General features: G+C 41.5%; 1 protein-coding gene across 1 annotated transcript in view; it reads left to right on the top strand.

Annotated features, from left to right (window-relative positions):
• SMPD3 (sphingomyelin phosphodiesterase 3) overlaps positions 1-16,683 on the top strand; it is a 33,343-nt gene that overhangs the window by 4,734 nt on the left and 11,926 nt on the right. The window contains exons 2-3 of the mRNA XM_057364605.1: positions 8,508-8,583; positions 14,980-15,135. Coding sequence (XP_057220588.1) covers positions 8,508-8,583; positions 14,980-15,135 — 232 coding nt within the window. The remainder of the gene's footprint in view (positions 1-8,507; positions 8,584-14,979; positions 15,136-16,683) is intronic.

The following is a 16,683-nucleotide window of genomic DNA, read 5'->3' as shown; positions in this document are numbered from 1 at the left end:
CCAAGTTGGAAGTCAATTACAGAGGCTTTTAGCACTGTTTCATGCCACATTACAGCTATTTGGAGACCTATGCAAAGGGACTCTGCCTCTGTTCTGCTCCTAAGGATGTCTGCCAGAAATGGTGCTGCTGCTGGTGTTTTCCTGACAGAGATCAGACTGRGTTTTCCATCTGTATAGGCTGATGCTTTCCAGGTCAGGATGAAGACATGAGGTGATGTAGTTGTTGTGTGAAGTCCATTCTGCAAAGCTGGAGGACTGATTTGCATTCAGCACTTGGAACTCTTCCAACTCCATCAGAGTTTCTGTCTCCAGTGTGAGGGTCTCACTGGGATATAAGAGAAACAGAAAAAGTCACAGAATAARATGGCTTATATGAAGGGGGGRAATGTCACATCCAAGTGACAGTTTCATGTCTGAAGTGTTAAACCATTGTTCCTAGTTGCCACTAAAGACTCGGAGGAGAAGTTAGCAAATACATAAATCAGCCAATCCATTTTCATACTTTGACAGTCCTGGCCCTTGGGAGATTCTGCCGTGACTCTCTGTTCTAGTGTTGCATTTCACATTAATTTAAAATGCCGAAGAGAAGAGCCCTTGAGTCACTTTGTAGGTTTTATAACTCCCATTGTCTCTGCTGCTGCTCTGCTGCAGATWGAGGTGGGAAGTGGGACTGGCACTGAGAAGCTGCCTTGGACAGCTCTGTCTGTAGTGTGGAGCAGATTGCAGTGCTCTCAGCTCCTCTGCAGCTGCTGGTTTGACACAMACATAATGTTAAAATGCACCGTGGTTTGGATGGATTTACAGGSAGYTATAAAATACACATCCTTTTCAGAAACTARTGTTGATTTTGCAAATCAACATTGTCAAATCAAGTTTAAAAGGTGTCAATGAGTGCTGAGCAGAAATTTTGTAATGCATCATCTGTCTGGAATTTACTAGAAGGTTTCAACATGCCAACAYCCTTCTTTAGACTGAGGATTTGGTGTGGAGCCTTAGCTATGCTCTGCCAGGGATGCTGTGGAAGTTTGGACTGTAGTGCAACAGAACTGGAAAGCATCCTTAACCTGACTTGGTGAGTTTGTCCATATTTTTCCAAGTGTAGCAATCCAAAAAAAACTCACTTCTGCTGACAAATTTTRCCTTTCTTATCCTTAAATTGTAATAGTTGTAACTGTAATGTAAATCTAGGRTATCCAAGAGGTGTAGATGTGCAGTCTGAGTAGGGAGGTGAGTGAAGGAGGCATCATTCTCGAAATGGCTGTTAACTGAGGGGAGAGTTTTTGGAGGCTTCTTCTTCCCAATGAGACTGGGAGATGCAGAAGGATGTTGTGTAGAAGACTGTTCTTCCTACCATTCCTAAAAGGAATCTATTCTGGTTTTTGACATCTGCCAAGAGAGTCAATTTTAGCAAAAGTAAGAATTCTTAGTTAAAACACAGTATGTGAACATAATGCAAAACTRCAGTCTGATGTGGGAAGTTCGAACAGTTAATAGTATTCTTCAAAATCAGAAGGAAAGAAAAGGCCTTGTGGATTTTGCTAAATTTCTGGAACTTGTGTTTAATTAACATTAATTCCTAAGGTTATTAACAGATTTACTTTTCAAATTCTCTGAAAATGAAGGCTGTTCTCAGGGAGTACAGTAATTGTGGAGAGAACGTGTTATTATTCATTGCTTAAAGGAAACCTAGCAACCTTTGCTTTGTGTGCAAAGCTCAACTTGTTTTCAAAAAAGCTGATATGGTGGTAACAGATGGCAGAAGGAGCAGCAGCCCTGATTGCAAAACTGCTTTGAAGCACAATTTTTACTGTTTTCTCCTCTTGAGGAGCCTGCTTTKTGTGAGAAAATGAGGGTTCCCTGAATTAACCTCTGTGATTCTCCTTTTTGATGTTCCTGATGCAGATGCAATTCGCTTGGGTGATTTAAGCTGCCTTTGCTGTCCCAAGCTGGCTCCTGTGAGTACAGGGGCAGCTGCTGCAGTTCCACACCGTGTTAGAGGGAAGCTTTGGGACCTCAGGGTTGCACAGAAAAGGGGAATGGCTGCTTTCTGACCCCAGTAAAGCAGCATCTAGAGTTTTGCGTGGTTAGATTTTCTTGTCCTTGATCAGCTGTCCAGTGTCTACAGTTATCCGGAGATGTATAAAGGAAATGTCTAGTGCTGCTCGTGAATTTGTTTAGATGACTCTAAAGCTGTGCCATTTAAGGCAGGAGGGTAACCTAAACATTGTGCACATGCTGAGTTTCTGCTGTAAAATGTTAATGCAGGAATTGGATGGAGTCCAACAAACTGTCCGAAACTTTTTAAAAAAAGAAAGAAAAAGACCCTACCATGGCACTGTACCATGTTCCTTCACTTTGATATAATTAATGTTATTAATCACAGTCCTTTTCCCTTCATTAACAGGGACAAATAAAAACTGTTGTGCAGAATGAAATACAGATTTGAGAAGATGTGAGCTGTGGGCTTTATCCTCTTCAGAAGAGGAAGAGCYCTTCATTCGTGGCACCAATTTGCAGCCACTTTCCCCCACACATAAACTTAATGAAGCTTTGCCAAATAACAAATTCTCYGAGTTCATGGAACAGTAATTGTTGTCATGTGAGAGGTGGGAAAAAATAGGATGCTGAAATAATAAAGGGAAAATRTAGCTAGAAAGAATTACAGAGCACCACACAATTTTGAGCTGACTTCTATAATACTTTAAACTTCTTTAATTTAATATATGTAAATAACATGTTTATAATAATAAATTAGTGATTTAACTAATATGTCTTCTTTAGATGCTGCTACATATTTCTGAAGGCAAAAGGCAGAGCTGTTAAAGGACTGAAAATAAGTTAGATCTTTTTGCACCATGTCTAAGCTAACTAAAAATACATCTTTCTTGGGAGTTATGACTAATCGAAGTCATCTCTGTGGGACAGGAGTGTTTGAAGTGGGAATGTGAGTAGCTGCAAGTTCTTCTTGGCACCTTGTCTTAACAGTAACAGGAACGAGGCCTTGGCACACAGCTGCACTGGCTGTTCCAGTGAATTTCTTGTGCCAACTCTCCTGCTTGTATGGGAAATATGCTGAAATAGGAAAAAAAGGCCAGGAATGGTTGATACAATTTGGGAGATTACAGAAATGTTGTACTGGAAAGAAAACAAGCTGTTTTTTCCATTTCCTTCTTTTCTCTGGCTTGCTGTTTGCTCWTTATAATTACATTGGGTTACATAATGCCATCCCCACTGCAGTGGAAATYGGGAGGTACAGAGCCTGTGACCAGCACAGCTCAGAGCATCGACCCCGAAGGCCTGAACACAGAGTGGGAGTGGAAATACCACTGCTTGTGCATGTGCACTTGCTTTATCCACAGTAATTCACTTGAATCTCAGGCTCTTTTTAAGGGAGATTCCCTTGAACTTAATATTGGCCACACATGGTAAGATGAATTTTCTGTGGAGTAAGTCACTGTCACATTGATGGTAAACTCTGTTTCTGTGCCTTGCACTTCCTCTCTGTCTGGGGTGTTTTATTTCCAACACAGTTACTCAGTGCCCCTGTGCAGATGATGTTCTTTACAAATGCAATGTTCATGCTTTTGTTTTTAGGGAGAGAGGGGATTTTTCCCTAGAGCATGCAGGGGTGCTTTCAGCCTCATTAAATTTTCTTCATAATATGACMATCATTAGTGTGGTTCTTGTCATGACTGTGAATTTGCTTCCTGTAGAGCTCTGTACTTTGGTCACTTACCCTTTTCAGAAAATCAATGAAGGGAGCAGTACTATGGTTCACGTTTATCCCAGTGGCAAAATTGGCACCTTCATGGTCACCTAAGTGGATAAAAAGGATGATTTTGCTCATTTAAAGGCCAAAATGTGATCAAACTCTGGCTGAAGGTGGAGCTAAGCTGTGGAGATCCCATCTCCCTGAAGGAGTCTCAGTGTTACAGGAGGTTATTTACCTTTCCCAGCTCACTGGCCACATGCAGATCATGAGGTGACAGATTTTGTGGAGAACTTTTGCCAGGASTATGTCAAAATTTAACTCTCATCTGGTTTGCATACTAGGATTCTCTTCCTCTGAAGGGAGGGRTAATGGCATATGCTTGGACTTGTATGTAAAGAACTCCTTTGTTTTGGAGGGTACACATTTAAGAAACCATCTACTTTATTTTGGATTTTTTGGAATGGGTCCTTCCTGGCAATGTGAAGTTTCTAGAAAATGTCACTAAAGATTAAGTTCTCCTCATAACCAATGTTTTGGATTTGTGTACATATTATTGGTCAGTATTTGAGACTCCAGATTGGTTCTTTAATCAAGTGAGATTTCTCATGCACATCTCAAATTTTTAATCATTAAAGAACATTTCCTTCCAAGCACTTGATGATTTACTAACACAGCAATGACCTGCTTGGAGCTGTTTTTCAAGGTGGTAAAGAAATACCCCAGTACCAAGGTAGCATTCCCATGGGTTTTGTTTAATTAYCTGTTGATGTTTCTCTTGACATCCAGATGTGATAGAATTGTTTTGCTCTGCTGGAACAGATRTGTGTAAATATAAACTCTTAAGAGRCAAGGTCTTTGTCAAGTTTGCAGCTTTGTATACTTACAATGCTGGCATATGGGAAACATGAGATGTGCAAGATTTTCCAGTTAGCTCAGGAAATTCCCATGATAGCAAGCAGTGTGATTGAATTTAAAGTTATTTTCCCTTGCTGTAGCTCTAAAATTTCAGCTCTTGCCACTTATTAGGTTTTTCTTTCCTGTCAACAAGAATCTTTCTGTCATAACCTTGTTGGCTTCATTTCTTTCATGAGCAGTTTATTACCTGAAGCCAGTCTCAGTGGAGGACAGACCACTCCTCAATCATACAGGACAAGCTTTTGCAAAACAATTCTAGGAATAGACCCGGTTTTGCATAGCACAGCACAGTCCCAGTGTGGTCTCTSCAACAGATTGTACTAATGTACCATGGCCTAGAGATGAAATATTTTAATAAAAAGGACTTGATGTCATGTCCTTTTGTGTGTTTGACACAGCCAGTACTTGGAAAACAGAAATTCAGAGTGGTCAATTTTGCACTTGCTTATTTAATTTGCAGGTAGGGGACAAATATAAATATGTAGCAGCAGAAACTGGCATTTTGGATTCCAAACACACCCTTAGTAGGATTTTCTCCTTAAGGGAAAAGATCTCTTTCCCATCTGAATTGAGCTTTTTCTGCTCYCCTCCCAAGAGCAAATAAAATGTAATGGTCAATGGTGTAACAGGGATCTGAATCCACTCTTAGCTCCTCAGTGTTTGACTGCAAATGTAGTGGGAATTGGAGTATATCTTGCATATTTCAGCATAATTTTGAAAAATGCTAATTTGTTTATGTGAACATTATATAACTGGGGTACTTAATTAAACAAAAATAGGTGTTCTCAGTTTTACTTTTACCTCTAGAGTTTAACAGATTATCACATACCTTTTTCCTCCTGTAATAATTACCCTATTTTAAAACTTTGGGACCTTATACTTAGGTATTTCCTTCCTAGACATTTCCATACACATAGAAGAGTGGTTCATGGCACAAATAAGACTGTGAGATGATTTTTAGAAAGCAGCACCTGAAGCAGCATCCCTGCAGAAGGGTGGTTCAAGAAATGTGTTATTGACACACAGCTACCAGTGTAGAGCAGCTGAGGTGAACTGCAGTCAGGCTTACGGTGACAGAGCCACTCTGGCTTATTTGTTTACGAATATTTCCTTTGTAAATGTGGCTGTAGAAGTTTCTCCTGTGTTAAGCAGCTAAGATTACCTTTGTGAAGTGCTGATGTGGTTCGGTGGCAGTGGAGCCTTCCTGCCAAGAGCCACGTTGGAGCTGAGCTGAGGGCTCAGTGTTGTCTCCCTGCCACGTGGCTGCCCCGGCTGAGTCTCCACCACATAATACACCCTGGAAAATACAGCAGCTAAAATAGCTACGGGACTTGGCCACACTAAAGAATGGTTTGATGCAGAATTGTAGGGCTTGGAATATTTCAGAAGTCAAGTAGGTTTCCTGTCTGCACAGCCCATAGTCCTTGTCCATCTGTGAAATACCAAATTAGACTGAATAAACAGATTTTTCTTCCTGTTTTACTTCAGATCCTATTTAATACAGTAGAGCCTCTACTCTAGCTGGGAGCTGACTGGGAGGCTGCAAAGGTATTTATTTACTCTCCTTGTAGTTGTCACAAATATTTGCCTCCATTATGATTATACACTAAATATACTGTGTCTAGTGTCTAGTTTCCATCAGTATTGCCACTCGAAAGAAACTGCAAACCCCCCTAAGAGTCGAAAAAGCTGGAGGAAATGTGAAATCTGGGAGACGAGCTGCTTTGGATGCATTTCCATGCTGGCACTTTCCAAGGAAATTCTAATTATGTTAATGTCTTCAGCACTTGCTTTTGAGCTTTATTTTTTTAATTAGCAGTGTGTTTCTGAAAGCCCCTCTCCTTTCCCCRTGGGGCTGTGTGTTCCAGCAGGGCCCTGGGCACCATCCCTGTGGGAATTTGCTGTGCTCAGCCCCCTCCATGCAGCACAGTCAGGCTCTATCCTGGGACCTTTCTTGCCATTCTTTGAGAGCAAAAGATCCAAGTCCATTTTTAGCACAGATCTGTGCACACTGAACAATACATATTTATTTATGATTAATAGAAATTAGTATGATCCTATGCATAAGTTGGTTGAGAAGTACCAGGCCTTGTCAGGCACTCCATTAAAGATGCACAGGAAATTCTAAAGCTAGTTTGAGTTGGCTTGTTTTTCTCAATTGGGCTATAATTYATGTTTGGATGCTCAGCTTTTAGACTTAAATCTTTTATGCTTTTTGAATAGAAACACTGAGATGATTCCATCTGCTTTAGTCAGTAAGGAGATTATAAGGAGCACAGTCCTGCCATAAGGCAGAACACTTTATGTGCAGTGTTTTCCTTCCAGAGTGGTTATGGTGGATGACATTGAAAGGTGAGTAACATCCACACTTGTCCTCTGCTGCAGGAGACACTGCACATTTGCAAACTAGTGGAGATTTTTTGTAGTTGAGGGATTTTTTTTGTAGTGTTGAAAAGAAACCCTGATTTTGAATCACTAAGTTTGGRAAATATGGTTCATACACCTGCCTGTCCTAGACAGTAGAGGAAATAAACTGTTTTCCACTTTTCTACTGGAACAGCATGTGCTGCATAAAAGAGTTGGAGAGAAAGCTCCTCCTGATGGAGCAGTGACACTGAGATGTTCCGGCAGCCCGAGGGAGGAGGGAGAGGTTTGTGCAGTGAAATTCCTGCAGCAGACCCTGAGAGCCACAGCAGAGCTGCCCATCCTCARACTGCTGCAATCTCCTGAGTTTAGGAGCATCTCCTCCTGTGGGGGGTGCACACACCAGTGATTGCCTGTATTTTCCTTGTCTCCCTCTTCCTCCCTGAAGCAGGTTAGCTGAATGGGAACAGCAATAAGAACACCATCAATATCCATTTGTAAAACTGTCTAAAAAAGGGCTGARCAGACTGAGGACACAATAATGCTGGTTGTTTATTACCTACTCCCCTGGCTGGCACAAACCCTCAAAGTTAACAAGGCATTGTTAAGTACAAATGACTTCTAAATTCACTTACTGCAAAGCTGCCTTTTCAGTTATAAAATGAATCAGATGGTTCTTGGATAGCTGAAAAACAAGAAAACCAACCAAGCTGACAAAATTGTGTCTGTATGAACTGGAACTCTGCTTGTTGTTTAGAGGTGTCAGATAAAATTTGAGCCTAGCCTTGTGAAGGAGAGTCRTCTGTGGTGTTTTCTGAGCCCTGGGTACAACCTTCCTCTGTGGGCATTTTCTTTAATTGATGCAGTGTTGCCACATGAACTGTCAACAAGAAAACCATACACTCAAACTGGTTTCTCGTCACAATCCAAAACCTGATCCCTCATCACTGSGAATTTTGATTTGCAGCTAAGTCCTGAACTGCCAAAATCCTCACTAGAGATGAAAACCTAAACCAGAACTTGATCCTAATTTGCTTGTGTGTCTACCTGCAAGTGCATTTTTGAAAGATTGTAGCTTATGATTTAGATGAGAAATTAGACTACCCTCCAGCTTCCCTGGAAGCCATTCCTCTTCTGTAAGAACAGRAGCCCACAGAGTATTTAATCTGTTTGACAGACATGGGGGCTGCTGCTGTGAGCTGAAGGATGCAAACACTGCTGAGTACACCAAGGTCCCCGACACCTTTSCAGAAGAACATAAAAATCCATCAAAATCCAAAACTTGCTGTGGAGTGGAGAAAACACAATCAAAACCAATATTTATTTCGTGTTTCATCCTTTTCCCCAGACACCCTTGGCACTTCTTCTTTTTACATTCTAGTCATATACAGGTACYAAGAATTAGGCTGCTGATAATATTAGGCTGTTACCATGTACAGAGGCTGCACAGACAGGCTTGGAAGCAGAGTTGGATGAGCTCTTCCATTAATCACCATTTTTCTTTCTTCCCTTCCAGGTGCAAGTGGGAAGTACACCTCAGGACCAAAGAATCGTGGGATACATTTCCTGCACTCACTTGCAAGCTATTGCAGGTACTGTCCTAAGATCCATGTCTCAGTCTGTCACTATTTCCAGGCCTGTGCTGGTATTTTTGTGCTCAAGGAGCAAGAGTGTTGCCCCTCCTGTGTTTCTGACAAAGTGCAGCGTGCGTTGCAGAGAAAGGTAGACAAGTTAGACAAGTATCCCCTRCCCTTCACATATTCAGTCTCAGAGTAATTATCATAGGGCACAAACAAAAAATTGAGAACTTCTCTTTGCTCCCTCTTAACCAAGTTTTGGAATTTTAGAAATGCATTGCTATCATTGTTACTCAACAGCATTTAACAATCCATTCTATGAGTATCAGCATATAACCCAAAATTTCTTGGTACATGATTGTCGCATAATCAGAAGGTACATGCTGGGTCAGTAATTCTAGCTGCTGATTTCTGGTAGAAAAAGCCAAAATTCTCTGGCTTTTGACCTGTAAAATTCATCCATAAATGACTTSCAAGTTAATTAATTGGAAAATTCTCTTGGACATATTTTTAAAAGCACTTCTGTACTTAGAGTAGGTGTAGTAATAAAAGCCAAATCTACAAACCTTTACTTTGCGTATGATCAGCATTTAATTGAGCCAGAGAGTTGAATATCCTTCATTTATTKAACACGAGTGTGATGGTTGTGCTGCTGGCTGCTGGAAGCAGCTCAGCCCTGTCAGAGGCTGCTGACAGCCCATGTGCTGGGACCAAGGCAAGGCAGGGCTGCACATGCCTGGTGTGCTTTGAACCCGTGTGGCAGTGCTCCTGCTGCTCCATCCCTGCCTCACTCACAGGGACTGGGGAACAAAACTGCCACTCCCTCAAGTGCTTCAGAGAGACTCCATGGGTCTAAGAAAGATTAATGAATTTTTCAGTTGCTTTTTAACAATGTAGCATCTTTCTCTGCTTTTCTATTTTTAMCTTATGGTAATGTACTGTGAGATTGCTCTGGTGGAGCAGAGGTKTGTTGCTGTTACAGTTTGGTTTAGTTTTCAGTGTTATGGTTTTTGTTTCTCGTTTTCAGTCCTGTTCCTTTTTAYCACCTAGTCATGTATTCTCAGTCGTTGATAACCACATTGTGAAATCCCTAAATTATTAAAAAGAGGGGGGAGGGAAGAAGAATGGGGAAGTAATGTTCTACTTTCAAAGTCAACCTAAAGTTTCTTCAAGGGTGAAATACAACCTTTTATTTTTCTGCTTCATATTTTTAGGCTTATCTGCTTCAAACTAAATTCAGCTAGAGCAGACAATGATTTAAGAGTCTGTCCCTAGATATATCATATTTGTTTATGTAATGAAATGGAAAACTGAAGTTTGTAAGTTCATCAGAGCTGTGCTTTCTGATTTGCATCATTTGATTCATAACATTTCACACATTAAACAAATTATCCAAAAAAMCAATTTAACAATGTAAAGATGTGTATCTGTAAAATAAGCAGTGTTTAGAAGGTCAGCCATTTAAATCATTTTGTCACAGATGGCTGAGTGCAACCTGGTTTCCCTTCTAGGATACATGAACTTTCACTTGACAGTTCCGATACYGGTGTAAGAAGAAAGTGAAATGATCCAACTCCTTATGGTCAGGGACCAGCTACTAATGCTTTTCTCAAGAGATGTGCTGGCTCAACTCTGTTCTGAGTGACTACTATTTTTTCACACCCAACCCTCAACTTTTCCAAGGAAGGTAGAATTAGATGTAGCTTTTCCTCTCAGATCTCTGCCTGATATCGGTTGCTGCTATGAAGCAGCTCTTCATTTCCACTGTGGGAATAGTTGCATTTTAGTGACAAATGAAGGGACCCTTTATGAGRTTTGATGTAATTATTTTCCGTGGGGCTGTTAGGTTCACATGGTTCTTTTTTGTCTTTTGATTAGTGATTAATGCTGTGGACAGGTTTTGCTGCCTTGAGTCCACCCACATCCTGAGTCCTGTTGAGTCACGGCTCTCAGACAACCCAAGCCATCAATACAGAGTAAGACTCAAGCTACTCCAGCCCCAATCCAAAGGATGTAGCCTGCTGGATGCTCTCTCACAACCTGTTCACAACCCTGTTCTGCATTTAGTGTGAATGCATCCACTGGCAGTGCAGCTGCTGGGAAGCCACACTTCTCCAGCCCCAGATTCAGGCTCCCAGGCCTACACACAGCTGGAGCAGAACTCAGCACYGACAAATCTCTCTCAGTGTTTGAAATTGTGGTGGTGCAATCAGGAGTAGCTGAGCATCCTAAGGCAGTGATTCCTGAGATGTTTCTGAAATAGCAGAACCCAACCAGGGCAGCCTGTCCTTCCCCCTCCTCTCAGCTTGTACTCTACTTGACTGGGACCTGACAAAGCTGAAAAGGAACCCAGCAGAATAAAAGAGGCGAGCTCCTTTGGGGGTTTAGATGGTTTGTTCTTATTTTGGTTTATTATGTTTTACAGTGCAGGGGTCTGCACACAGTCAGGTGTGACACAGTCTCACAGCTGAACTGAAGCTTTTGGTTTGTGACTTGGAAACAAGTTTTCCTTGTGACTGAGCTTTACATCTGACACTTTACAAGTTTCTTTTACTCTTCTTCCATGMCAATACATCCCATACAGCAGTGCCTTCACTACATCTTTTAATTTCCTCTGACTAGGCCTTAGCTGCTTTGTTCCACCACCACAGAGATAATTCCAGTGTCTTTCAGGGCAGGACAGAACAGTCAGTGTGTAGCACTTGCCTGAGCTCTAAGTGCAGCCAGGGTTTCACTGGAGTGTTTTCCAAGTGAATGGAAAGGGCAGGCATGATTATTCTACAATGAACAAAGGTGAAGTATTTATTTATGCTGGCTGAASTTTCCCATATTACCCTTTCATCCTTCCACAAAATTTGAAGCTGAAAGGAGCTTTCAGAGAATTCAGAAATGCTGACTGCAGGAACCAGTCACGACACAATTATGTGCATTTTTCCAGGCCAGTTACTGAAGAAAAGAGTGCAGAGCAATTAACACAAATGTGTATTCTCTGGCTAATCCCTGGTGGCAGTCAGTCAGATCACTGATTCTATCTGAATGTTTCAGAAATTGAACCTTTGTTGGGAGTTACTACCTAGTTCTCTTCTTGTGATACAGCATCTTACTGATGCTATTTCACTTCAGCAGCAGTTTCTGAAATGTCTGTTCCCTTGAGTGTTCTGGATGCAACTTTGGCCTTTCCTGGGTGGCCGAGGAGTTCACTCATCTTCATCTCCAAAGCTGCTGATCWCTGGGAGCTGCTGAGACTCGGGTCTGAGTAGTAAATTTTTGACCTGTAACTTGTTTGCATGTGGATACATGCAGTACCTGCTGAGAGCCGCAGTGAGCTGGATAATACCAATGTCAGAAAACAGTTACATTCGAGTCATTTCTCACAGGGATCCCATCCTGCATCCTGGAAGTGTAGCTGTCTTCATGCCCCTGCTCCCAGCCAGTGCCCTGAAGCACAATTACTCCTGTGACCTCTAGTGGGGATAGTCAGGGCTGCCGGGCTGTCACAAGTCCTGCACTTTGCTAAAGACAGATGAAAGTCATGTTCCCAGAGCTCCAAGGCTGCTGTTCACCTGTCGAGCCCTGAGGTTAAAAGCTGTRCAGGGCTGTTCCAAAGGCTCAGCATCCTCAGAGAGAGATGTATGTCACTATGGAGTTAATGTTTCTTTAGTGACAACAATGAATCTTACCAGACCCAACATCATTTTGCCYGTGTGTCTCTTGTTTTTCTCAAGTTTTTTCTGTTTTGGAGAATTTTCCTTTTGTGTGTTTCACTTGAGTGGTTTTGCTACATTCTTCAYGCTGATCTGGGACAGGTTGCTGCCTGAGTTTTGTGTCCATGTGGTAATGGCCCTGTTTTATTACTCACGTGGTGAAGCCATGCCAGATGGATAATTCGTAGAAAATAAGTAAGATTCCTTGACCATTTAGGAAYCTAAAAGCCCATCGTAGAAAATGAAGCAATTTATGTAATTGGGACTTTGTGGGAAGATTTTACTGCATTCTTGTCAATGAGCACCATGCATAAAAGTTGTGTTAAGAGGAAACGGTGGCATGTCAGAAGAGAGTACAGCTTAAGGAGAGGAGASAGGAGAGGAAGATTCAGATTCTGCAAAAGGAGGACAGTCCATGAATTTGAATGAGTTTCAACAGGAATGAGAGAGCTGGGACAGCTTCAGGAGGAGAAGGCTCTTGTCCAAATGTGTAAATACTGATGGGAGGGTGCAGGGAACATGGAGGCAGCCTCTTCTCACTGGGGTCCAGTCACAGGACAAGAGGCAGTGGGGACAATCTGAAATGCCATTTAAACAAAGGAAAATGGATTTTATTGCAAGGATGACAAAGTACAGAACAGGCTACCCAGAGGTTATAGAGATTTTCAAAACCTGACTGGGCATGGTCCTGACCAACCTGCTATAGGTGACCCCTGCTCAGGCAGAAGGGTTGGACTGGATGATCTCTGGAGGTCCCTTTCACAAGCTCATACATTCCATGAGTCGAAAATTTCACCCCTATCTTTAGCTCWGCAGAATGGATCCGTTTGTCACGCACACCTTTTGTAGTGCGTGTCACCTGCTCCAGGCTCTATTTATTCCACACGACCTATTTCCTGTGCCTTTGTTTAGCTCCATCCTCACTGTAGGGCTTTCTTGTGCTGTCATAGCAAGGGGCTTTCCCAAGAGTCCTTRGTCTGGATTTGTTTCAAGCTGTGTGAGTAGGGTACAATGTAAACCTGAGGTACAAGTAAATAGAAACTGCAGGTTAGGGAATGGATCTGGGAAACACTTGCATCTGCTTATATATTACAGCTCAGCTGGTAAAGGCTTGTTAGGAGTAACACAAGTGGAAGAAAAAAATCAGATTATCTGCTGTTGGAATAACCAGCCTGAATAGATGAGTCAATGTCAGAACTTACTCAAAACCCTCTTTCCCTACTCATGGTCTTTTCAATATTTCTTTGAATTATTTAGCATTGTATCACATAAYCCTTGGTTGAACATTTCTGACTCTGTTTGTATTTAACTGTTGCTTTAACACCTTCCTGCTCATTCTGGCCCAAGATGATGTTGAAATTCCACCCTTCCCAGGATCACAGTGATAGAAAGATGAAGCCCTAATGGCTGGAGCCTGTGTGCTCATGCAGTGACACAGCTCATGCTGCAGAGCTCACTTTTTAGGAGTCTCTAAAGRGTCCTGGTCACAGCTGCAGTTGAGACAAGTCATTAATAAACTGTGAGGGTCTAGACTTAAATATTCACCATCTCCACAGTGGCCTCTGAAAGCAGCTCTGGACATACATAACTGATGTTTTAATTAGGTTTCATGAAGCAGTAAATTATGTTAAAGTTAAAATTCTACTCAGACTAAGTAATTGGGGGTTTGCTGCTTTTCCTTCTGATTCTGGCATTTGAAAACAAATATTTATTTTGAAGAAAAGTAGTGTTGTTCTGACTTGATACATCTTTAAAAATCTGAAACAAGCAAAACTGTAGCTGTTACCTACAGGGACAGTGAAAACAAAAGAAAAGGAAAGACAATACGATAAATAATTGTTTCTAGAATGAATCCTTCTGCTCCTTTGCCCACATCAAAATGGTTTGATGTAATCATTTTAAGAGAGAGACAGTAATAATTATTTATTAGACTTCATGTCACATAATGTGCTTGAAGTTAAGTGTGGTTAGTTGCTGTAATTAAAGAGCTGTTTTGTGCATCACATGGTTCCACAAACAAAACCCATTTGGCAACCAATCAATCTCAGCCCTTTCATGTAAAACAGGCACATCCTGGTGTAGCTCCCCAGAACTGGTGAAAAGAGTCTGGTTCTTTATTTCTGAATTCCTACCTACTTAGACATGTTTCTAACATGTACCTTTTAAAGATGAAAAAATCCTTCCCGTTTAGAAATTCTTACTTGAACATAGAGCCATTCCTCAGATGGACTACTACAGCATAAGTAAACTGAATTTACCACTGACGTATTTACTGTTTACACATGGAAGTTAAACTTTTCATTTTTAAAAATTARACAGTGAAGCAAGATCAAGTGATTTACCCCAGAACATACTGTCTATTTTGTCTGATGTAGGATTTTAACTCTGAATTCYTGATTATAAATGTAGTGCATCACATTTTCCTATGGCAAGAGACATCCTTTTGTCTGCAGCATAGGGGACTGACTTGTCTCTCATTTCTTCAGACATRCCTGATTCCAGAAGGAGATATTTAAAACCATCAAAAAGTGTGATTCCTAATGACCTTCCTAACAGGCTAAGCACCAGGACTKCACTACTGGCCACACCATTTCTTATCTTGCAGCTTTTTTCTCAGGATGTTTGCCAAGAGCTCAGCAACTCATACATGGATGAGTAACATTCTTAAGAGATCTTACCCCTTGTTTTGGTTGTTTGTTTGCTACAGGAGACACTACTGTTCGATGTGAGCARCTGGATATGCTTCAAGATTGGCTGTCTGAATTCAGAAAATCTACCTCCTCCTCCAGTACAGCCAATCCAGAGGAGCTGGTGGCTTTTGATGTGCTCTGTGGAGATCTCAACTTCGATAACTGCTCCTCTGGTAAGACAAGSTTTGCCTTTTCCTGATGTCTACCAGTCCTGAAAAGGAACAGGAATGTTCTCCATCCCTGTGGATTATAGCAGTATATGACTATATACTAAATTATGAGGGGTTTTTGCAAGGAAAAACTTAATTGCTACAGACATTTCTTAAGTAGGTATGAGCTTTAAGTGTGAGCTACTCCCTTTGGCTCATCCCATGAGCTCTGTGGAGTTATTAAGCATGATGGGTTTTAAGGCACAAAGAGGAATAAGTTGTGACTTGTGGTAGCAATAATGAGGACAGATCCAGTGGTTTAGCTTTACTTGAATGAGGAAGACACTTACTGCCCTACAGTTTTAATTATGATTAGAGACATGTATGTTATGGGATTTTTGTGGAGAAAAAGTAGTAAATCCATGCAGTTAAAATAATTTGGTAGCACATATATACAGACATAGGAAACTAATGCTGCAGAGAGAATTCAACATTGCTGAATCAGTCTTGGAAAAAAAATTAACTGACGCAATGTACTTCTGGGTTTTTTTTTATTTTAAGAAATGTTTAATTTGATTTTTTTCTTTTAATTGGATGCTGAGGGTACTAGAAAAAGAACTCCACAAACCATAATTAATGGGTGGTGAGTTCATAGAGATGGAAGGTTTTTCCAAACATAAATATTATGATAAAATTAAATTGCCAACAGGGAGTGCAGAGYGTTGTGTCTGTGTATCCTCTGTGCTTCCCTGCTCTGTCCAGCTCAGGGATCCAGCAGTTCCTTGCTGGTTTGGAGCTGGCACATGGATCAGTGCCTGGGGCTGAGGGAATGCTGAAATGCTGCCACACAGAGAGCACAGGGCAGGGACAGTGGACAGGGGAGCTCAGGCTGCAGCAGCCAAGGTGGGAGTCAGCAATTCAGATCAGGATTTATGGATGAACAGGTGAATTTGTGAACATGCACCCAATGGGGATTCTGTCTTTATAAAATGTCTCAGGTAACTGATGTAGAGATCAACAGCTGTACCAGAAGCAAATGTAACAAAAAGCATTGTATGATCTAAAAAAACCCCAGACTGTTGTCTCTAATCTCATTATTTGTATCAGACACTCAAAATGGAGGATTTTAGCAAAGCTGGAGAAATTGGGTAGAAAAGAACACCAACCCCAGCCCTTCTCTCACTCATTTACAGCTCCCAGGTACAAACAGTAAATCCATCACAACTTCAGATCCAAAGTGAACTCGGACTGGTCTGAGAGCACTGGCCAGTGCTCTGATGGTGGAGGTGAACAGGAAATGGCTACAGAATGCTGCAGTTAGGCAAACACAGCTTAGGTGAACTATATGTGAGCTGTTGAGGGAATACAGGAAGGAAATGGTGAATAACAGCTCTGCAGCAGTGCTGGGCAAGGGAGGCACAGGCTGGGGACACAAATAGACACATCTGCTGTGATTTGACCATTTCCCTTCAATATTGTTGGATGGATGCAGTGGCCTGSAGGCAAAGGTGTCCATCAAGGAGATAAACAATCTGCTGCAAACTAAGTGGGAGAGTGCCCAGTCAGATCACA

The sequence above is a fragment of the Malurus melanocephalus genome, unplaced genomic scaffold, assembly GCF_030028575.1.
Source record: "Malurus melanocephalus ecotype Western Australia unplaced genomic scaffold, MMel_1.1 scaffold_40, whole genome shotgun sequence".
NCBI lineage: Eukaryota > Metazoa > Chordata > Aves > Passeriformes > Maluridae > Malurus > Malurus melanocephalus.
Note: the sequence above shows the minus strand (reverse complement) of the source record. Positions and strands in the feature narration are given on the sequence as shown.